The sequence below is a fragment of the Choloepus didactylus genome, chromosome 16 (genome assembly GCF_015220235.1).
Source record: "Choloepus didactylus isolate mChoDid1 chromosome 16, mChoDid1.pri, whole genome shotgun sequence".
NCBI lineage: Eukaryota > Metazoa > Chordata > Mammalia > Pilosa > Megalonychidae > Choloepus > Choloepus didactylus.
In genome coordinates, this window is record NC_051322.1 from 43,229,768 (window position 1) to 43,252,377 (window position 22,610).

General features: G+C 45.4%; 1 protein-coding gene across 50 annotated transcripts in view; it reads left to right on the top strand.

The window, feature by feature from the left end:
• CELF4 (CUGBP Elav-like family member 4) overlaps positions 1-7,677 on the top strand; it is a 296,970-nt gene extending 289,293 nt beyond the window's left edge. For 31 of the 50 annotated variants that reach the window (XM_037805843.1, XM_037805834.1, XM_037805862.1 and 28 more), the window contains one exon: positions 5,512-7,677. Coding sequence is in view for 24 of the 50 variants with exons in the window: in XM_037805834.1 (XP_037661762.1) it covers positions 5,512-5,538 (27 nt within the window). In the remaining 26 variants the exon portion in view is untranslated. Of the gene's footprint in view, positions 1-293; positions 427-3,443; positions 3,531-5,511 lie in introns of those variants that run through there. The other 19 variants (XM_037805821.1, XM_037805824.1, XM_037805826.1 and 16 more) reach the window with 4 other exon arrangements.
• Positions 7,678-22,610: the final 14,933 nt, after the last annotated feature.

Here is a 22,610-nt window from a genome sequence, read left to right on the forward strand (position 1 = left end):
CAAGGCCAAGACTCCTGAGGGTCGGGCTAGGGAATGAGGCGCAGGAGTGAGGGAGCCATTCCGAGAAGATGGGGCGAGCTCTGGGCCTGCTCCTCCAGGTCTACCCTGGCAGTCATGTTTGCCAGAAAACCCTAGGGTGAGCAGATGGTGAGCCCAGGCCCAGGAAAGTTTGGGGGCAGAAGAGGTCCTGCTGGGGCCTCCATCAGATTCCCTGGCTCTCCTCCCCCCTGTTCTGCCAGAAGGGCTGGCAGCTTTTGGACAGTAGCCTCCCCTCCCCTTCCAATTCCCTGTAGCTCAGTCAGGAGAGGAGGAACAGAATTTTTCAAAGGGAACTTTACCAAAAACCAAAACAGGATGCGACCAAAGCTGAGGAGGGGTGCAGCACTGGGATCCCTTACCCTGACTACTCTACGTGGGTCACAACGGGTGAGTGGTCATCACCTTTTCCTGCCCAGCAGCTGGAGAGAGTCAGCTACTCCTCTTCCAGGCCAGGTGTTCCTCTGGATGGGGGTGGGGTGGAGGTAGGGGTCTCACCAGCCTGCAGCTGCCTCAGAGTCAGTGGGGCTCTCCCTCTGCTTTGGTTTCCTGTTTCCCTGCTGCCCCTGCCCCTCTGGCTGCTTAGACTCATGGTCTTGTGCTAAGGTAGGAGTTTTTCCAAGAGGAAAGAAACAAAGTCAGGAAGAGCAGGCAAAAACATGGACCTGGCTGGGTCCGCCAGCAGGCAACACCCCACCCTGGCCTTGCTGAGCTTCAAGGCCTTGCCATGGGGCTTGCTCACACACTCTGGGCGCCATACAGGGGGTGGGTTCTCAGACACCTAGCACTGCTGCTCTTGGAGTAGAGACCACACAGAGCGGTAGGCTTGACTCCTGTGGGGGGGCCTGTCCCTCCCAGGCCTGGGGTTTTAGCTCTGAGTGTTTGTACACAGTGTCTGACCTGAGCTCTGCAGACATGGGTGTTGGCTCTGACCTGTGTGGGCTGTGGCCTTGGGCCTGGGCCCTGTCTGACCAGAGCCCAGCTGAGTTTTGGGCCCTGGCATCTGGATTGGTTCAGCCTGGCCATGAGGACTTTACCCAGGGCAGAGAGTCGGAGCTTCCCCATTCTGGTCAGTGAACCTGCTGCTGGTCTGGGGCTGTGCTCCTTGGTCCACTGGAGGGTGGTGGGAAGCGGTTACCCCTGCAGGCAGAGGTGCAGCTGCTCCTAATGAAGAGAGTAGCCAGATGGGCATGTGCAGAATCCTAGGGGAGGCTCTTAGGGGCTGAATGAGTCTGAGAATGTGTTTGTGTGTCTGGGGCCAAGTGTGAGACATGAGGCTGTGTAAACATGCATGAAACTGACAATGTGTGAGAATGTTCCCTGAATTGAGCTTTGAGGAGGGGCTGTGTGCTATTTGGGATTGAATCCCTAGTGCCTTGCACTGTGCCTGGACATTGAAGGGCAGTTGGATAAAAGGTGGGAGAGGGAAAAGGAGCACACGGCAGGGTGAGAAGGAGTGGATGCCTGTGAGATGCTCAGTATTGGTGCAGGAGGGGTGTCCCCAGAGGGTCCCTTAGTTGCAGCTGCTGTAGCTGACCCCCAGTGCCACTATACTCCTCATGTCCTTAGGCCGCTCCTCCTGCTCCAGAGGGATTCCCCACCATTCAGACATCCTGGGTGGGCCTAAGGGCTTTGGGGAAAGGTTGGAGATGCAGGGGAGGGTGGTATCAGGATTTGGTGGGATGTGATGGGCCCTGGTGTGGATGAGGGAGATTTGATGTTGGCAGAACAAAGAATCCAGCTTGGGTGGGCAGGCAAGTCAGGGATCTGTGAATGATGAGGAGCTGGGGAGGGTTTCTGTGAAGGTTGAGCTGGAGGTCTGGTTTGGACTCAAAAGAGTCTCCTCTTAGCCACTTCACAACTTATCCACAGTGACAGTTCCAGGTTGTAGGCTTCCTTCCACCTTCTCTGAAGGAAAACAAAGCCTGGAGTGGAAATGGGCTGCATGTAGAAGGCTGGGGAATTGGAAAGCCTGCAGATAAGTCTGATGCATGGGCTTCAGGCCAGGCCTGAGTGCTGCCGGGGGGTTAGGGGCTGGGGCCAAGCTCAGGGATCGCCAGGAAGAGAGGGTCAGCTCTGGGGACCCCTAAATCTTGAGATGGGGGCAAAGGAACATGAAGTGGTGAGGGGTGTAGAAGGAGGAGATGGAGTAGGGAGGTGGTCAGCAGGGCAACAGTGTTGGCAGCAGGGACTGGAGATCCAGGGCCAAGCACTCACCTCTCTCGTGGACTCTGTCTTCTTTTGTATTACCCACCCTGCAGGGGACCCTACAGCCTTCCATGTGGGCCTTTTATGGGTCAGAGCTGCAGAGCCTTCTAGGGTCTTCATGTGCCCAGAAGCAACCTCAGTTTGGCCACATGAGCCACCTTGGGAGCAAAGCAAAGGATGTGAGGTGATTGCAAAGTGAAACCAATAGTGCCAAGTGTGTTTGTAGAATTCTAAGAACATTTATGTAATTTTACTCTCGAAACAAAACGTGCTCACTTTCTGAAGGCTCTGAGGAAAGCGGGTTAAGGCAGAGCTGAAGGGGTAAGGACATTACCATCACAGAGTGGGAGCTCTTACACACACCCTGCTCTAGGATTGGTGGCTAAAGTGGGAGTCCCAGGGTGGGTTGCTGCCGGTGTGGACTGGACTGTGGCAGCCAGTGTTTCTTGGGTGGATCCCGCAGATGCACCCGGTCATTTTAGCCAGTTAGGGACCTACCTAGCAAGTCAGGGCCACCCTGACAGGCTCCCCTTGCTGGTCCACAGGCCAAAGCCACAGAAATCTGGGGAGGCAAGGAGAGTTCTGCACCTGGGGGAGAGAGAATCAAGGGTGATAAAAAAAAACAGGGAACTTGCTCCCTGAGATCTGCTTGCTGACCAAGGTGGTTTTGAGGGGCTGTTTATTTTTTTTCTGGCCCCCCTTGCTAAACACTCATGCCCCTCCTTCTCTTCCCTACGCATGATGGATGCCCTTAGTGGCCCTGTGTGAGGTTCTGCTACTGTTCACAAAGTATCATGTGTCTGCATTAACAACCGTGTGTGTGTATGTGTGTGTGTATTGATGTGCCCATGTCGTTTGTCTGCTGGCTTCCTCCATCCTTTGAGTTCTTTTCAGTTCTCTTATGATTTGACTGCTGTTCTCTCATCAGAGCTTTTAAATTGGTGCTGTGGTCTGGTGCTGTATAAATATTTTTCCTTTTGATTTTGTTTTAACTTCTTCCTTGTCCTTCTTCACCCTTAACCTGACTCTCCCTGCCCACCCACTGTCCCCACCCCCCCCATCCTGTCCCTGCCTCTTCCTTACCCCCTTGCCCACACTCTCTTGTCCTCTCTTTCTCTCTCTCTCTCTACATATATAAATATATATATATAAATCTTTTCTTCTTTTGTCATTCAATCAAATTCCAACAACCCAACCAGGGCCAGTCAAATCCACCACAGTCTCGCGCTGAGCTAGGAATAAAGTTCACGTAATCACATGAGAGTGGAGAAAACAGTCCCCCATCCGTAAGTTCAAATCAACTCAAAGTTCACAGTGTGACATGATGGCGTCATGTAACAAGGCTAAGAATCGGTTGCATGACAATTGCCGTCAAGTTTCGTGGAGGTGCTGTGATTGGAGCGTTTTTCTTGGATGTTGTATCAGTTGATGATTGGCCAGTCATGATCACACGTGCATTTTCTTGACTTTTGTGCTGCCACAATCTTTTTTGCTGTGCTCATTTTTGTTTCGTTCTTGGTGCTTGCAGTGGTTTTACTTTCTGTTGTTTGGTTTTTCTTGTTCAGCGTTTTTTATGCTTCTCTAGATGTCACATAGAGAAAAATATAAAACAAAAGACTAAAAAAATTAGTAAAAATAAAGATGAATTCCTGAAATTATCAAACATGGGATCATTTAACTGTGCAAACCATCATTATTATTTTTTCTTAAAATAAGGAAAACATCTTAAAAATATCTATGCGTGGTTGATTTACTTGCACTTGAAAATATTGTGATTTTATTTTTTTCTAGAAATTTGGGGGCCTTTTTCAATTGACACTTTCTGAGGTCTGGTCTTTTTCCAGTTAGGCTATTTTAAATCTCACTCCAAAAGGAAAAACAAAACCAAAATCTCTACATAACAGAATGATTAAAAAAAAAAATTCTAAACCAAAAAACTAGAGTACAAAGCCAGAGGCCTCTGAGAGAGAGCCTGGTAACAATTGTAAGGTTTGTATTGTAGCCACTTCTGCTAAATTAACTGTGGGGAAGGGAGGTGGGGAACTGGGGGTTTGGGAGGGCCTTTTGGTTGGTTTGGAAAAAACAGTACTGACAAAAGCAAAATGCACTCTTTTGTTTACAACTGAAAAAGGGTCCTTGACAAGTGTTTTTTGATTTTATTATTATTTTATTTGGTGTTGTAATTGTTTAGACTGCTGTGTACGGTTTGCTGTTTGTTGAATCAACAGTGTGAAAAACCTGCCAGCATGGATTGATATACGCATGACGTTGTCCCCTCAACTGGGGGCTTTGCAGTTCTAACTTTCTTGATGTAACCAGTCACCCCCATGTATAAGTGGAAGCTGCTTGCTAGAATGGAGATGAGTCTCATTTGTTAATTCACAATGATTAAGCATTCTCCTTCTGATTCTAGTCAGATCATGATTTTTCTTAAAAGCAAAACAAACACCAAAAAACCACCAGTCAAAACAAAATAGAGAACTGAATTAATTTATTGAAGTTTGATAATGAAATCTGTTCTAACTTCTTTTAGGTTCTCCCATCCACTCCCTTGAAATTCTGAATTTCCTTTAAATTCCCTGGCATGTATGAGAAAAGTATTATGTATGTATGTGTGTGTGTATGTATATATATGCATATACATATACACATATCCATGTATATCCACATATGTGCAGGTGAATATATTCTACACATATATCCAGATATACATATATATACATAGCCTCGCAAATAGTTACTGATGTCAGAAAAGAAGTGGTTGGCTGGAAGCTGGGCAAAGATTCTGTAAAATTCATGTCCTGAATCTGTCTTCTTTCTTTTCCTCAAATGTGGGAGGAGTGGGTTGGGCTGCTAGATTTTTGCTATCTTGTTTGCTAGGCTTCTGTATACATATTGTATCTGGGCTAGATCCCTCAGAGACAAGTTTAATTGTGAATTCATATCCCACAGCCCTGAATTCTTTCTTAGATATAGTCATCCCCCAACCCAGAACTCTAAAGGCACCCAAATCGAGAACCCTCTCCCAACAACTAAACCTCTATCACCATCACCACTAGACCTCCCAGTGGTTTCTTATTCTGAATGGAAGAGTAAATTTCTTAATTTATCATGATCATGACTAATTATCATACTGGTCTCTTTTCCGTCCCTCCTGCCATCTCCCAGAACTCCCATCCCAATCCCTGAGGCAGGTTCCTTTTGGTGTTTGGATGCATTTTGTGGTTCCCCTCTTGGCTTAATCAGCCCTGATTTTCTTCATTTTAGGGCAGGATGCTGAACGGGCTACATTAAAAAACAAACCTCTCTATATATATCTTTATAAATGAGAACTGTTGGATGACACCTTTGACATATCAGCCAATATCAATCAAGCTGAAGACTCCAGACACTCTGTGACTGTAACATTTCTTCGAGGAAAGTATAGCGTCTATGGAGTTCAGAGGGCACGTGTTTGGGGGAAAAATATATATGACACAAAGAAGAAGATGAAGAAAAATGAGAAAAAAAAATCCACAAAAAAGGCAATTTTAAAAACAAAATAACATGAGACCAGACTGGGAGGCTGAAGGGCTGGGAACTGGGAAGAGACGCTGCTTACCGATCCCCGGGGCTTTTCTAGCCCATGGGCGCCTGGAGGCAGGCTGGGGCAAGCGGTGTGGTGGGACCTGGTCCCCAGGGTGCGGCTTGGAGGCTGCCACTGAGCATCTCTATCTGTCATTCCTTTAGCTATTTAGGGACCAAAGGACCAAACTTTTTATTGCAGATGTGTAGCTCTATGTCATATAGAGGGGGAATGGAGGAGAACCTCCTTCCTAACACATGGCTGTTCTTGAAACAGCTTAGAGTGATTCTATGAAAACTATAATAAAAATTAAAAAAAATAAAAAAACAAAAAAAAACAAAAAACAAAAAAGGAAAAATAATGCTTCAGTGCTTTTAAAACAGCAAGATAATAGTTCTTTGATACTTTGAGAGGCGCTTTGATTACCCTCATTCAAGTCTATGACACTTTCCTATGGTTTTCTGTATTATATGTCTGGATGGAGCTGTAAGGGTGAACAAGATGGTGGATATTTGGGGAAAGCAACAAAAATATAAAACTCATTAACTGAAGTGTGAGAAAACAAGAAGGGGGAAAAAGGGTCTTACAAGGCAAGATAATTGTGAAAAGTCTGTAAATGCTTCTAACTCTTCCTCTTAAAATCATAATAGTTGTACAGAATTTTAAAAAAGAAAAGTTTAAAATACCTATATAATAGAAGAAAAATTAGAGGAAAGCAAAAAAAAAATAAAAATAAAAATAAAAAAGGAAAAAAAAAACTTATAGAAGTTAGCGTTACTGCTAAAATCCCAGATGTTGTAGGACTGTACTTTTGTAGAGTTTAGACTGAGCATCAATCCCTTCTCCCCGCGAGTGCTGTGGGACGCCGTAGTTCCCGAGGGCCAGGCGGACTCGTCCAGACCTGCCGGCACCTGGCCGCACATCACCTGGAGGCCGCGCATCACCTGGAGGCCGCGCCACCTGCACGGAAGGGCCGCCGCCGCCCGCCGCGCCCGCAGCCGCCCTCGCCTCTCGCTTCGCTCCGGGAGCCGTGCTCGCTGGATCTCTGCAAGCCCTGGACACCTTCCGCTTCACTCGCCTTCCATGCTTGCTCCAGAGACTTTCCGGGCAAGGGAGAACTGGGAACTTTCATCTTACAACACACACACACACACAAACCTTAAAAAAAGAGAGAGAAAAATAACAATCTTTGAAGAATTTCTGAAACTGTTTACAAGGAATTTTGAAAAACAGGGATGTTTAAATGATGCCGGCTCTGTTTTTCTGTAAATAAATTTGCATATTTTGTAGGACTTTTAATTGTAATGATAGAGAAAAAACAAGGAAAACTATTTAATGAAAGCACGATATTTATCTTTGGTAAATGACTTTAGAGCAGTTAAAAGACATTGCTTAAAAAAATCTCAGAATCAGAAAAAAATCTGAATTATTTAAGAACACATATATTTTAAAGTATAACATATTTATTATAATTTATTTGCACCATTGGGAAGACTTGCTTTGGCATTCTGTCTTGATGCCCTCTCGTTGATGTCCAGTTCATCTGGAGGCCCAAGGGGCTCTTGGACCTACCACTTTTTTCCTCTTTTGCTTTAGACGAACAGATTTCTGATTACTCTCAGGCCTCCTGCCTTTCCTTTCTTTCCATCTATTTTGTTGGTTTATTATTATTTTTTTAAATTTTTCTTTTTTTTTTCTCTTGACTCCTGGTTTTAGGATGTCCAGATGTTGTAAAAAAAACAAAAACAAAAACAGCTGCAGTTCAGTACAACTGCTCTTTTCACACTCAACTCCCTAAAACTCCTTGTAACCTTCTGTAACTATTGGATGACGCTTTCTCCAGCTTAGCCCTAAATAAAGCACAGTTTAAAAAAAAAAGAGTCTTCTTCAGTGGTCTGTGCTTCTCAGATTCTGGCCAGCCATGGAGAGAAGGCCTTGGTCCTTCTCTTCATGACGTCTGCTACACAGGCCCTTGTTCTGAGCCAAAGCAGTGTGGGGCTCTTTCTGGGAGGTGATGGGGGCAATTAAAGGAGGTCCTGTTCCACCTTAAGAGAAATCTTTCTTGTCCAGTGTGTGTCTTTGAAAGTCCCCATTGCAAATTCATTCTTCTGGGCTCCTGGGCAGAAATAACCACAGTGTTCAAGCACAACAGAAATTCACCCTTGTCTCCCTAATAGGAAGAGTCCAAGGTCACCCAACCTGAAGGCAGATCAAAAGTTGGGTTGGGGTGAAGTGCCGTGAGGAGTTGGGGAAGGAGGTAGTAGAGGGAAAAGACCACAATAAAAGAAGAAGGATGAGGATGCAAACCCAAATTTGCTAGCAAACATTTTGTTCTTGGTCCTACACCCTCCACCACCGTGACAGTTTGTGTGGACAGAGAAAACAGGAGTCTGGATGGTGGCCTTAAAACCCAGGTTCTGGGGAAGGGGGTGGTGTCAAGGGAGGACATGGGGCTCTGCCCTGGGTCACCCACCCCACAGACATACATGAGAGAGAGAGAGACGTCCACACCCTGAAGGCTAGGAAAGGCTTGAGAGGGAGATGTCTGAGGGGGTGGAATTGGGTGATTTCCCAGAGGAGGAAGGACATGAACCAGGGACTTGGCGGGAGAGGAGGTGGGAGAGGAGGGGGCAGGTTTCCTGAGGTGGAATCTCGGACAGATGCACATCAGCTGCAGGCTCTCCTCAGGACTTCTCCTGGGATAGGCATTGTTTTCTGTCACGTGTCAGTCCCTCTTCTCCCTCGTCCCCACTTCTCTCCCAACCTTCAGCCCTGCAGCCTGGTCTTGGAACAGGCAGGCTCCACCAGGAATCTTAGCTTTCTCGCCAAGGCTCATGAGACAGGGCCTGCCAGCTGAGGGGGCAGGGAAGCTGTGTAATTTCGGATGCCTTGGAGACAAGGGTCTTTGTTTCTGTCTGTCCCTCCTCCTGGGGAGAGTGGAGATGGTTTCAGTACTCGTAGGTCTTCTCTGAAGAGGGAAACTAGTGGAGATCTGAGCTCGGAGCTCTAGCTACTGAGCAATTCCTGCACCCTAGTATCTCATCCTCTCCATCTCTCTTCCCAATGCTAAGAGCCAAATTCTGTTTTTCTCACAGTAGCCTATGAAATGTGCACGTAGAGAGAAAAGACCTTTACAGAACAGCAAAGGAGGGCAGGCCTTCAAGCAGCGACCTAAGTGTGCAGATGGTTCCAAAGGAGAGGGCCTGATGAGACCCCCGCTGTCCCCTAAACTAACTCACCTGGGAAGGCGGGTGAGGGGCATCTGGGCTGCGAGCCAAGGTGACATCCTGCTCTCTGCCTATTCTGGGAAGCTTGCTGGAAGCCAGACTTCTGGGGAGGATTAGCTTCAGGGGGCTGGACTTCAGACTGGATGTTACGCTGTCCTTCGAGGAAAGGAAAGGTGTCCTCTAAGGAGTTCTCAGGGGAGTGGTGGGGGTGGTGGGGGTGTTTATAGGTTTTGAGCCATAGAATGTTCAAAGCTATGGTCTCTGTGGTTGGATATTTGCAACTGAAAGACAGTGAATCTTCCAGAGGAGGAGGACTCAACCACCACCTCCTTTTTTACTCTCACAGACCCTAGGGAGCCTCTGGAAAGATTCCCCAACTGATCTCCCCAAACCTCTCCTATTTTTTGTATCCCCACACCCCGCTCCTACCCTTACCTTGGGACATACCCTCTCCTGCCTCCACTGAAGGTGCTGTGGCTCAGGGCATAGGGCCGCTGGGAGCTGCCACCAGGGAGATGGGCTGTGAAGTGGGGCCAGCCAATTTTGTGTCCTTCCAGGCATGAGAGGAGAGATGAAAACATGGGGCCAGACGTGGGTATGCCAGTTCTATAAAATAAATCTTTTATTTAAAAACCACACACCAAGTAACTAATGTATGCAATTTATTTACTTTGTGGGTGGGAAGGAGTCCTTGAAAACTCGCTAAAAACTATCAGGTCACTTTGTACAAGATTACAGGGAGTTCAGGGTTCCCCAGAGCTAATCCATCAGCCCTTGGTTGAGAACCCCTGGTTTGCAATGTTATTTAAGAAAGTCTAAGACACAGTTCTCATTGATTTCTGCTTATATTCTATGGTTATAGTCCTCTGCTGTGATTCCTTCCTAGATCCCCTATTTTTAAAATAAGTTTTTGCTTATCACAAACTTGGCTGTAAGTGAAATTTGGCTATTTCCCAAAATGAAATCCATCCCCAAATAAAAATTATTAGCTCCCATTGATGTACAACTGTCAATAGACTATTAACTTCTGGCAGTCAAATATACAGTAGACGATTCACCTGCATAAATGAGATAGTTAAGGGATGAAGAAAAAACATTACAGACAATTGAAGGCATGTTCCAAAGAAGCTGGTGCTCTAGAAGTGCTTTTTAAGTAATAATAGCACATTTGGAATAAATGTATAGCCAACACTCTGCTTCCCCCCGGTATTTATAAGCTTTATCCTTTAACTCTAGATTCTGTTCCTCTCTCTACTGCTCCCCTTCAGTTTCTCTAGGTCGTCCTCCCTTCTTCCTTTACATCCTCCCTTTGGTTACCCACCTCCCTGTCCCTGATTAGTTTCTGGACTCAAACACTCCCAGATGTCCCAAGAGCTGGCTGGTGAGGGGGTGGAAGGCTGGACAGTCAGCACCAGCTCCCCAGACTCCTCCCTATCACCCCAACCTCTCCTTCCTTCTGCCAGCAACTCCTCATCTCTTCAGGGAACTCTGAGCATCTCCATTTCTGCTTCCACCCTTTTTGGAGGTCTAGGCAGAATTTGCCTAGACCCAGAAGGTGGGTGTAGACTAGTGTATTAGAGTGAAAAAGGTATCGGCTTTGATGTCAAACCAGGATTCAAACTCCAAATCTCTAAAACCTTCCATATCACTTTGGAAAAGTTAATCTCTTGAGTCTCAGTTTCCTTGTCACTAAAATAGGGATAATAATACACACCAAGAGTTGTGAGGAATAATGAGATACAGACATACACAGCTACATTCCAACCAGAGACTTCTCTAAGTTGTAAATTGTTTTATAGTATAGATACTCAGAATGAATAGTTCAGACTGTGATTCTCTCGTTCTTCCCTTTCCTTAGATCCATTCCGTTGGCATTACACGTCCCAATCGAGGCAAACTTGAACCTAACAGCGACAACTGTGTCATTGTTAAGTACAGTCAGTCAATGACATTCCCAGAGAATTCCTGTCATGTTGGGGGTATGCATCCCTCATCTCTCACTGCTCATTGCTCTTTTCCAGGGATCCTACTCAGCTGATAATCCCATGCCCCTTCTTCTCTCTTTGTCCCTTCTTTTTCCCAACAGCATTCCCAAGGCCATTGTGGCTGCTGGTGTCTGCAGCCATCCTTCTCTTAGCTCACATGGCCTCAGGCTGCATACTAATTTGGTTTTTGCATTTAAAATTATTTTATCTAATTTTTTTCAATAGTTAACACATTCACATACTTCTAATTTTGGAAAGTATTAGATGTACATAATGGAAAATCTTCTTATCACCCCTGAATCCAGCCACCCATTCCTCTTCCTGGAAAAGCAGCCAGTGTTATCTGTTTTGGTTGTTTACCTTGGTGCTGAAGTGTGGAGACACAGGGTGAGCTGGTGTCAGGAACTCAGATATCATGCTCATTCTCCATGGGGAGACCCAGGCCCCAGGGCCTGGTGGTACCAAGAGGTGAGCCCAGGCCTTGGGTCCTGATGACCCCACTGACTGGGTAGAAGCTTAAGCCCTTCTAGTCACACTCAGGGCCCCGCTCTTTGAGGCAGGATTGTAGCTGTCATTTATGGGGTGCATACTCTGTGCTAGGGCTATGCTAATAGCTACATAATTAGAATCTCACTTAGTTCTCACAATTCTATGATGTGTTACTATCCCTGTTTTACAGATGAGGAAACTGAGGCTCAGAGGGATTAAGTTCCTTGTCTCGATTACCCAGGGCCAGTATTCAAGCCTGAGTCTGTCTTCAAAGCTGTGCTCTTAATGTCTACACCATACCTGCCCCTGTTGTGAAATTCCCTGCACAGCCCGTCCTCTCCACCCCTTGTCCGTGTTTCCCATATCCCTTCCCTCTTTCTCCACACATTTTTTTCCTTGATAATCCCAATTTTACCTTTAAGAAATGGCAGCATCTATATTGCCTTAGGTACCATCCCTTCCCTTCTCTCCTTTATTATCTGGGCTGCAACTTGAATTCTTAAAAGACAGTGAGTGACATGTTGCTAATGGGTACATAATTCTCCCTTCCGTGTTAGTGCTTGCTGGTGATAGGGAAAGAAGGGAGAGCATGGAGGGAGAGAGAAATACCCAAAAGACCAGCTTATTAACAAGGAAAAGAAATTAAATTGAAATAAATGTAATATTTATTAACATTTCAAGCAGCTACCTGAAGCTCAAAAACTTTTTGAGCTGTGTCGGCTCTGTTTTTCCCAGTACAGTAGTGAATTCTGGAGAAAATGCTATGCACATTCTTAAGATCAATGCAAACTAGCTCTCCACTACTCAGAATAAAGGGGTACTTTTAACCATTTTTGAAGGCCCCGACATTCTCTGATTGAGGTATGAAGATGACTCTTGCCTTCGGAGTCCTCAGCCTGTTCAACATGAATCATCTTTGCTCCTGCCCCTCTCTCCCCACTTCCTCCTGGGACCAGCTCTGGGGGCCACGGGCATTGCGGTGGCAGGAAATCCAGTGGGTTCAAGTGCTGCCAACTTTGTCTCCCTCGTTCTCTCTGTTGTTCTTTTGGGGACCAAGGAGGGGACTCAGAAGCAAGGTGACTGTGGTTCATTTTTACCCACAAGCAAGGTGACTGTGGTTCATTTTTACCCACCATGGGCAGGATGTGGGCTCCACAGGCAGCCCCTGGTAACTAGTGTGAGGGCCTGTGGGCATATCCAAACACCTGCCCCAAACTTCTCCCCACTGCCCTCCAGTCCTGCTCAGGGCCTCAGGTCCTGTTTCTAGACCTTTTCCTTTGGGTTTGATCTGAGTCTCAATTATTTCTGCTTTTTAAATGAAAATTATCTTGGAATGGGGAGTATATTTGTTGCATAACTTGCTCAACCAGTATTTGCAGAGCACATATCAAATGCTAGCACCATGCTAAGGACAGGGGTGGAGAAATGAAGACAGCACGCAGGTAGCCATGTTCCAGGCACAATGCTAGGTGGGCTATGGGTATTATCTCGGGAAGTAATTCAGTGAGATACTGCCATCTTACTTTACAGATGAACAATTGGAGGCTTCGAGAAGGTAAGTAACTTGCTCAAGATCACAAGACAAGGAAATAATGGATTAGAGATTCAAACTCAGCTGCACTCACTCCTCCATACTTGGTTTCCTGACAAGGGAAAAACAACTGCAGGATAGTGTGGTGGAGTTGTGCAGGGTATCTGGGGTAGCCTGGAGGAGGGAGGGCAGCTAGCCCAGCACAGAGAAGGAGACACTTGGGCCAAGTGCTAGAGGCTGAGCAAGGGTTAAATGGACTCCCAAGGGTGGGGGGTGTGAAGGTACAAAGGACCCCAGGCCTTCTGAATAACCGCAGTAGCACTTACATGATCACCCGGACACTGTCCTGAGTACTTCACCGACACTATCCCAGTTCATCCTCCCAATAGCCCTGGACAGATGAGCTAATGCTGGGATGAAAGTCTCATGGTCAGCAGCAGAGCTGAGTTGGTCCTCCTGCTGGCAGACTCCCTGCTTGCAATCAGTGTACTGCATTGGAAGAGGCCTACCTGTTAAAGGCACATGCACAGTGATGCTTCACTCCAAAGCCTCTTTGCTGACAGTATTTCCAAGCCTCAAATGAAGACATATGGCTTATTTACAGGACGGAAGAGTGGAGTCAGGACTGTTCTGGAAAGGCTCCACCCTCTTGCCTCAGTTTCCTCCTCTACAGAGTGAGGAGATGTCCTGGGTCTCAAGGATTTGGCCCAGCTGCACTGTGCTGGGAGGACACTGTGAATGCCCCAGCTAAGATCTGCAGGTGAGAGTCACCTGGAATGAGAGAACTAAACATAGTGTTTTACCCACCATTTTATTCTACTCTTCACTCTGGGCAGAAGACACTTGCTGCCTTGCCCTGACTGCTGGGTGACCTTAAGAAATCTCTGCGGTCCTCTGGGCTCAAGGCATCCCCTTTACCCAAAAACCACTTGAGAACATTTTGTACCTTCAGCATTGAACTCAATGTCTGGCTCAACAATAGCAGGTGCTCAGTGATGTTTGCTGAATGAATGAGAAGAGGTAGGGAGTGGGGCAAAATGCCTCCCCAGAGCCCCTTCTGAAGCACCCATGCCTGGAACACTCTCGGCAAGCCCCCTCTGCCCTTCCTTACCCTTTATAAGAAGAAAGCCCAGTAGTTCTGGTCTGCCCTCTTCCAAGAGCTCTGGGAGTTCCTGGGAGGACAGGCATTTTGGGGCAAGGTCCCACTGGGATCCTACAAGATGGTTTATGGACATAGATTATCCTGTCATTCCAGATTTCTAACCATTCAAATTCTCCCTGTCCATATGCCTAGTTCAGGACCCATCTGCTCCAGGGAACATTTCATGGGCTCTAGCTCAAACCCTGAGCACCTGTTTTCTGACCCCCAGTTGCTCTTAGAGTGGGGTCCACTCCACTGGGCCCTTGCACCCATGCTGTTCTGGGTTGCTGTGTGGGACTCCCTCCCTAGCTGAAAGCCCTGAGGACAGGATGTGACCTGTCTCCTTTTTCCCACTCCCCTGGCACTGAGCTGGGCAAAGAAGGAAGGTGGGGTGCAACAGAAAATTTAGGATTTAAATGGAGTAGGTAGAAGTTTGATGAGAAACAGCATATCTACATAGTTTCAAAGTATCCCCTCATAAAATACTTACAAATTATAAAGGGGGTATTAGTAACTTTACAATGGAGAAACCCAGAAGATACCACCTTAACCAAATGATCAAAGTTGGTATCACAAGAAATGAAACAAATAGAGATCATGGGCCCCCTGGTATGGTGCACAGGGAAAACACAGCATCCACACTCTCTCTGAAAGTGCACCACCTGAATCTAATCATAAGGAAGCATCAGACACATCCAAATTGCAGCACATTCTGCAAAATAAATGGTTTGTCCTTATCTAAAGAGACATGACAATTAAATGCAACTTGTGATCCTGGATTGGATCCTGGGCCAGATTAATTTTTTTCTTTTGTTATAAAGGATATTAATGGGACAATTGGCAAAATTTAAATAAGGTCTGTAGATTGGATTAGATAATAGATGTGTTAGTATTAATTTCCCAATTATGATACTTATACTGTGTTTATGTAAGAGAATGTCCTTGTGTTTAGGAAATACATGTTGAACTATTTGGGGAAAGAGGGGTATATCTAAAATTTACTCTCAAATATTTCAAAAAAAAAATAGCATGTGTGATAATATATGTGTGTGTGAGAAAAAATGACTGATAAAACAAAAGACTTAAATGTTAACATTTGGGGACTATGGGTGAACGCTATATGGGGATTCTTTGTATTATTTTCAAACCTTTTCTATAAGTATGTCTTCAAAATAAAATGTTTGAAAAATTAAATAAAATGTGGAAATTTGACCATTAGCTGGGCCAGCCTGGGAGAGCTGTCGGCTGTTTGGACGGGGCATTGCAGGGACCAATCTCTGTGCTCCTTTCCCTTTCCCTGGCTTCGTGCTGGGTAACCTGAGAGGTCCCTAAATGTGGACACGAGAAGCATGGGTCATGGGCAGTGTGAATGAGGCCTCTGTGGCTTCTGCCTTCCACCCGTTAAGGAAACACCATGGAAGCCTTGCTCAGAAACAACTGGCAATGCCCATTCCCACCCCCATCTCCAGGAACAGCCTGCCTAGCAAAACAAGACAACAATATTACCAGTTACTTAGTTCTGAAGAGAGGGAAAAACTTTGAAAATTCTAGAGGTGGGGAGTGCAGATGGGAGGAGGAGAAGGAAGGGCAGTGAGCAACCCACAGGTGTCTGTTCTGAAGGCAGGCTGCCGTGTGGACCACAGCTCAGAGATCTCCATGCTGGAACAGCTCTTGGCTTTGTCTGCTGCCTGACACCAATCAACGGCTGGGAACTGGAGAGCCAGGGATGTTGAGGTAGAGGTGTCTTAAGAAGCCAGGATCTGGCATAGGGGATGGATGAGGTGATGGTTCCAACACAGACCCATGTCTCAGGAAGCTAGCGCAGGCTGGTGGGACAGAGTAAAGGTCTATCCTGAAACTGTGGACCAAGTGTGGCAGTAAGGTCCTCTGCTGGAGGCTAGGAAGGGAGCTGGAAGCACTGCCTGAGAAGACTGTGACAGGTAGTAGGTTAGCAGCAAAGGTTGGGAGCTGGCAGGTCCTGCTTTGTCTGCTGTCACGGCATTCCCAGCTTTCCATGCTTTAGAGGGGCCTGCTGCCCCCTGCCAGCCTTTAGATACATTATAAAAGCACCTGATACGTCTGAAGTGCTTTGCAGTTGTTTACCCAGCAGGAGCAGGAACATCCTTTCATTGGATCCCCACATGGACCTTGAGCCAAACAAGGCAGGAGTGCACACATGTGCTCTCTACATTTTATGGATACAGGCCCTGAGTTTGGACTGGGGAGGGGACTTGCACTGTGCCACACAGCTAGGACGTGGTAGAGAAAGGACTTGAACCTCAACTTCTGATTGATAAGTAAGTAAACCATAAATGATTGCCCAGTATTGGAATGACTGCAGTTCACTTTCCACTGGGGCCTCAAACTTGAAACACCAGGCTTGGCCTTCAAGGCTGCTAATGAGCTCCTCTTAGGGTTCCCTGTCTTCATGGCTTTGAGCATGTTGCTCCTCTGCTTGGAGTACCCTTCCTTCCTTCCCTGCCTTTGCCCAGCTCAACTGTCCCACGTGCTGGGAAAATTCTGACTGAAATCCCCCTCTCAGGGGCTGTTGTCCAGACTCTGTGACTGCACTGACCTCAGGAACTCTTAATTGCAGCTCAGCTCGACCACTGCCTCACCGCACTGTATGTTGCTGCCGGTCAGGAAGTATACCATTGTACTTTGCCTGAGCACATGGTGGACAGTCAGAAAATGCCTCAGAGTTCACCCAGAGCAGTGATTCCTGAAATTTTTGGCTCAGAGACTCCTTTGAGAATCTGAGGAAAGTCACGAATCCTCTGGTCCAGGTGAGCTCCCAGGTGAGGAGTAAGGTGAGAAGACAGGTGATGAGAAGAGGCTGGATGGAGTGCCACTCTCTACCTGGACTGATGGTTTGATAGGGATTTGATATGGGGAGAGATGGTTTGCATTTCTAGTAGAGCCCCAGCTCCACCCCCTCCCCCTGGACAGGATGGGACAGAATGCCACCAGGGACCCTGGCTCTGCTCAGAGGCTCTTCCCAAGCTTAGATGGGGGGGCTCATGGGACACGACACTAACAAGGCTCTCCCTTGTGTGGCTGTACATGCTGCCCCTGTAACCCAGGTAAGAAGACAGCAGAGAGGCAGGGAGGAATTCTGCTTGGGATCACTGCTCCCCAGGACCTTTCTCAGACTCACTGCTACTCAACTTTATTTCCTTCAGTGTAGTAAATCTCCTTCTATTATTCTCCAACTTGATATAGTAAGCTTTGTCATTTTGAGAAGAAATATATAACGGTATATTAGAGGAATCATGGATCTCCTCATTCATGCTTAGAAAAAATTTATTACAACATAAGAAAGTCTGAATAGCTTGAATTTATTATAATGATTTAATACTTCTAGCACTTGAGTTAAAAATACCCCTCCATAAATAACTGTCCTTGGAAAACATAGCAAATTTACACAGTTTACTGTTTGCTAATGTTACATAAATCTAACAAGCTTAAATCACCTCCAGCTGGGAGCAGAACATTGAAACTGGGACTACAAAGTTGAGCCTCTTGGCAGCAAAAAAGGGGCAAGAAAGCCACCCCTCCCTCTCTCCAGCTCCCTTTCCTCAGAATGTAAAGTGGATAAAGTACGGGGAAGAGAAGGATAAAGTAGGAGGGAAGAATCAAGGGGGTGGGGACCACGGTTTTATATTGCAGAACAGGTGAAGGACAATGGGCCTGGGGTGTCTTGGCCAAGATCGGACAATGGGCCTGCTTTCTGTGTGGGGGTGCTGATCAGCAGTCAGTCAAGGCTGCACAGACGTGGTCTGCAGAGGGAAGAGGGAGGAAGGGGCCAGCATCAGTGCCCTGTCCAGATCTCAAACAGGGCATGGTCTTCTACTCAGCCACCTCCTGCACTCACTCATATACACCGATACTGCCCCTTACTCCTGGGCCTTCTGGCTCCTCCATGTTCCAAGGAGCCCCTCCTCTTAGTACCCCCTCTGGCCCACTGGATACCCTGCTTGGCCCTGCTTTCATGGATACTTGGGCCTCATCATTCTGGTTTTCCTCTGGGTTCGTTTCCAGGGCTAGGTCAGTGTTCCAGGTGCCAAACTTGTAAGGTAGGTGTTATCTTCTCCATATTTACAAATAATTCTATAAATTTTTACATCTGTGGTCAGAGAGTATAAGTAAACTTATAAATAAATTTATATAGTTCCTAAGTGGTAAGGCTGCATTGACTACAAGTTTAATATATTTGGCCACTTTACATTCTAATAGAGAAGACAAACAGAACCAAAAAATTATACTACAGTTTGAGGTGGGCTGTAAGAGAAGGCTCTATAGAATATTATTGGAGCCAAAAGGAACAATTGCATAATGGCATTATATGTTGATAATTGACTGGGTCTGGAAAGGTTCAACCCAAGAGAGTGATGTGGGAAAGTCACATGGGCAGGAAAGAGCAGTGTGTTTTGGGGGAATGGGCAATAGTTGTGAGTTGCTGAGGGGAGCAGAAGGGAGAAGGGAGGGAGATGAGGCAAAAGAGGGATGTAGGGGCCAGATGGCGAGAGTCCTGGTGTGCTGCTCCGAGGAGTGTGTCCCTTGTCCTGTAAGCAATGGAGAGTCCTTTGGATTTTTAAGCAGGTAAGTTAGAAAACTTGTTTTGTAAAGAAAATGCTGGTCAGTGTGGGAAAGGATTGGAGAGGGAGCAGTGGAGGCGTTTCCAAGCCCCACCTTCCCCCAGTCCCTGCAGTATGGCCCTCATGTTCCTCTCCCCCTCTCTCTTTTCCATTATCCATCCATCTGATAAATAATGATTGGAACCTACAATGTGCCAGGGATTAGTGATGAATAAGACTATCTTATTCTGGCCATCATGGGGCTTACAATCTAATGGTGGAATTGGATAAACAGGCAACTCCAGCACAGTACGTGTTGTGATAAAGGATGTACAGATGTCTAAGAAATCTCATAAGAAGGCTGGGAAAAGGATATTACAGCACCTTCGGGAACTAATAGAATGTCTGAGTGTCTGGTGCACAGAAGTCAAGAGAAAGAGTGGGGGAAAGATGAGGTTGGCAGACTGAAGACTGCAGTGGGACCAAATCATGGAGAGCCTGGTGTACTATGCTCAGGAGTCCAAACTCTCTCTTAAGGGTAATGGGAAATTAACATTTTAAGCTGGAGTAGGAATGAGATCACCCTGGTAGCTTTATGGAGAAGGTAACTCTTATTATATTGGGGTTTGAGCACTCTACATGCATTAGCTCATTTAATCTTTACAATAACCCCATGAGGGAGGTTGTGTCCTGATAGTCCAAAGATAAGACTGGAGCAGAGAGAGGTTAATCACATGGTCAAGGATGAGTCCACGCTGCTGGCTGGAAGAACAATGAAGAGACTATTTCACTAGTGAAGCATCAATAGAGATAGAGAAGTGGGTAAGTTTGAGAAATAGGAGGTGGGCTTGATAATACTTGATTGACGGAAAGTAGGAGTGAGGGCAGAAATAAATGATGACCCTCCCATCCCCAGTTTTTGAGTTTGCATTCCACTCATTACTAGCTGGTAACCTTGGTAAGGCTTGCTAAGCCTCATTTTCATTGTGGCAAAAAAAAAAAAAATCACTCCAATTTTAGATGTGCACAGATATTTGCACCTGGCTTCATTCAATAGAGGGTTTGGGGTGGCTTAAAAGAAAAATACTCATAATGAAATAATTTTTTAGAAGTACCAACAGAGGTCTCATCTCACAAGGACTGAATAAGACCATGCACAGGGCCCACCTAGAGTAGGTGCTTCATGAGTTGTCGATGATTTTCTGGCACCTACTAGCTTCCACTCCACATGCCTACCATTCTGTAGTCCTCCCTCCTGGCATAGGGTTTGGGTTTCCATCCTTCTTTCCTGACTAACTCTGCCACCCTCAGGTCATTACCTACAATAACATTATTTTTGTCCCCCATCTCAATTTCTTCCTATCTATGGTTTTCTCTCTCCTTTGTTCATTAACAGTAATTCCCAGTTATCACACCACTAAAGAGCTCTGTTATTGATACCCTCATATATCCCATGTTGGCAAATAATTTTTTTACCGAAGTGCATTGTAGATTTATTTGTCCATTTTTATTAAGCACAGATTTATGTGCTTTCTTACATAGATATACCAATCAGAAATGACCTATGCACAATAACCAAGGTTACTACAACTTGATATGGTGCTTTCCCATCCAGAGTAAAGAAGTGACACTGCAGTTGGCCTGAACAGCTTTCATCTACAGACATGTACGATTTCCACTGGTCTTTCTGAAATAATGAAAATTGCTCATGGATTACTATTAGCGCCTTTTGGATCTTTAAGATTCTGGGAACCCCAGGTTGGGAACCAGAGGACTTCAATCAAATGCAGGTCTCACTTAACTTGGAAAAATAAAGCCCTGTAGATAGCTCTAACTTTGACTTGCCTTTTATTATTCCTATTTACTGTTCTGGTTCTCTCTTTCCGTTCACAGCCAGATTTCTACGTTTGGGCTCACTCCACCTTAATAACTCATAAACTGACTTCCACCCAAGTCCAGTTTAGAGAGATACTGATCAGGCTTTTACTCCTGTCTTTCCTGTACTCCTTGGCCAGTCAGCAACCAAGGCCCATTGACACTTCTGTTTTGTTTATTTTTTGGTAATATTTTTATGAGATTAATTCATATACCATACAAATCACCCATTTAAAGTGTACAATTCAATAATTTTTAGTATAGTCAGTTTTGCAACCATCACCACAATAAACTTTAGAACATTTTCATCACTCCAAAAAGGAACCTTATACCCTTTAGCAGTCACCATCTTCATCCCCCCTAGCCCCAGGAACTAATCTACTTTCTGTCTCTATAGATTTGCCTTTTCTGGACATTTTATATAAATGGAATCATATATGATCTTTTGTGACTGGCTTCTTTCACTTAGCATGATGTTTTCAGGGTTCATCCATGTTATAGCTTATATCAGTGCTTGATTCTTGTTTGTGGTCAAATAATATTCCATTGTATGGATATACCCCCATTTTGTTTATCCATTCATCAGGTGATGGACATTTGGGTTGTTTCCACTTTTTGGTTATTATAATACTGCTATGAACATTTGGGCACAACATTTTGTGTGACCATGTTTTCATTTCTTTTGGGTATATACTTAGGAGTTTTCATTTCTTTTGGGTATATACTTAGGAATTGCTGGGTCATATGGCAACTCTATATTTAACTTTTTGAGGCACTCACAGACTGTTTTCCAAAGTGACTGCACCATTTTACATTCCCACCAGCAGTGTATGAGGGTTCATGGATACTTCTTATTTGTTTCCAAAATCCTCCCCTTCACTAACATCATTGCCATTACTGGGGTTCACATGTTGTTACCTCTCTTCACTAGTGTTTCTATGAAGGGAGCTCCACTGGAGCAATTTCTGACCCCTCTCTGCATCCCTTACTCATTTCTCCCTTCCCAGTGCCCTATTTTTTTTTTTTTTTTTTTTAAATCTTATGTCAGGGGTGATTCAGAATCCCTTTGGTGCACATTCTCAATTGGGCGAGAATGATGTAACTGCTGCATTTGCGGGTCTTTCTCTCCGACTCAGACCCTGGCACAAGAAAGATTCCAGGTGTGGCTGGTCTGCATCTCCTAACTCTCCTTTGGGTGCATCATCTCAAGTTCTTGGGAGGACATACTAGAAAGTCTAATAAAGTTGAATAAAGATGGTAATAGCACATCAAATCTACACACTTCTATCTAGATCTATCACTATAAAACTAAGAGGCAACTGGTGGGATAGAGTAGGGGTGACAAACCTCTCACCTAGCCTAGGGCGATAGTTTCCTAATAAGTGGTATCTCTGCTTTAAAGTCTCACCTGCTTAGGGTTGGCTGAGAATCAGACAGTCCCCGTCTCCCAGGGCAGTTAGTAGCTCTGCCAACTAGTGGCTGAGGCACAACACATAAAATCTTCAACACTCAGTTTCCTGGGAAAAGGCCACCTGCTTCTTAGGACTGCTGTGGGCATCAAGAGAGATAATATGTAAGAACCTGGTCTAACACCTGGTAGACACTTAATAGATATTAGTTTCCTTCTCTTCCTTATGTTATCCACTGTAATAGAGCCTGGTACTACTGTAGATACATATTTCTAAATAAATAATTCCAAAAGTTTTTATGTGTTTTTAATTGCTTGAAGAATTTCATTGCTGGAAATATCCATTGTCTGACATTTAACATTCTCTACAATTTTGGTCCAGAATACTTCTCTCGGCTTTCTATACCCTCTCTTCTAATATCTTATCTGTTAGCCGTGACCTCTTCTCCATTGTTCTTAAACACTTCTTGAGCTTTATTGCCAATGAACACTCAACTCCTACAATTTCCCATCCCTAAATCCCTTCCCACTCTCCACCTATCTTAGAGATAATCTTCTAAAGCCTAGT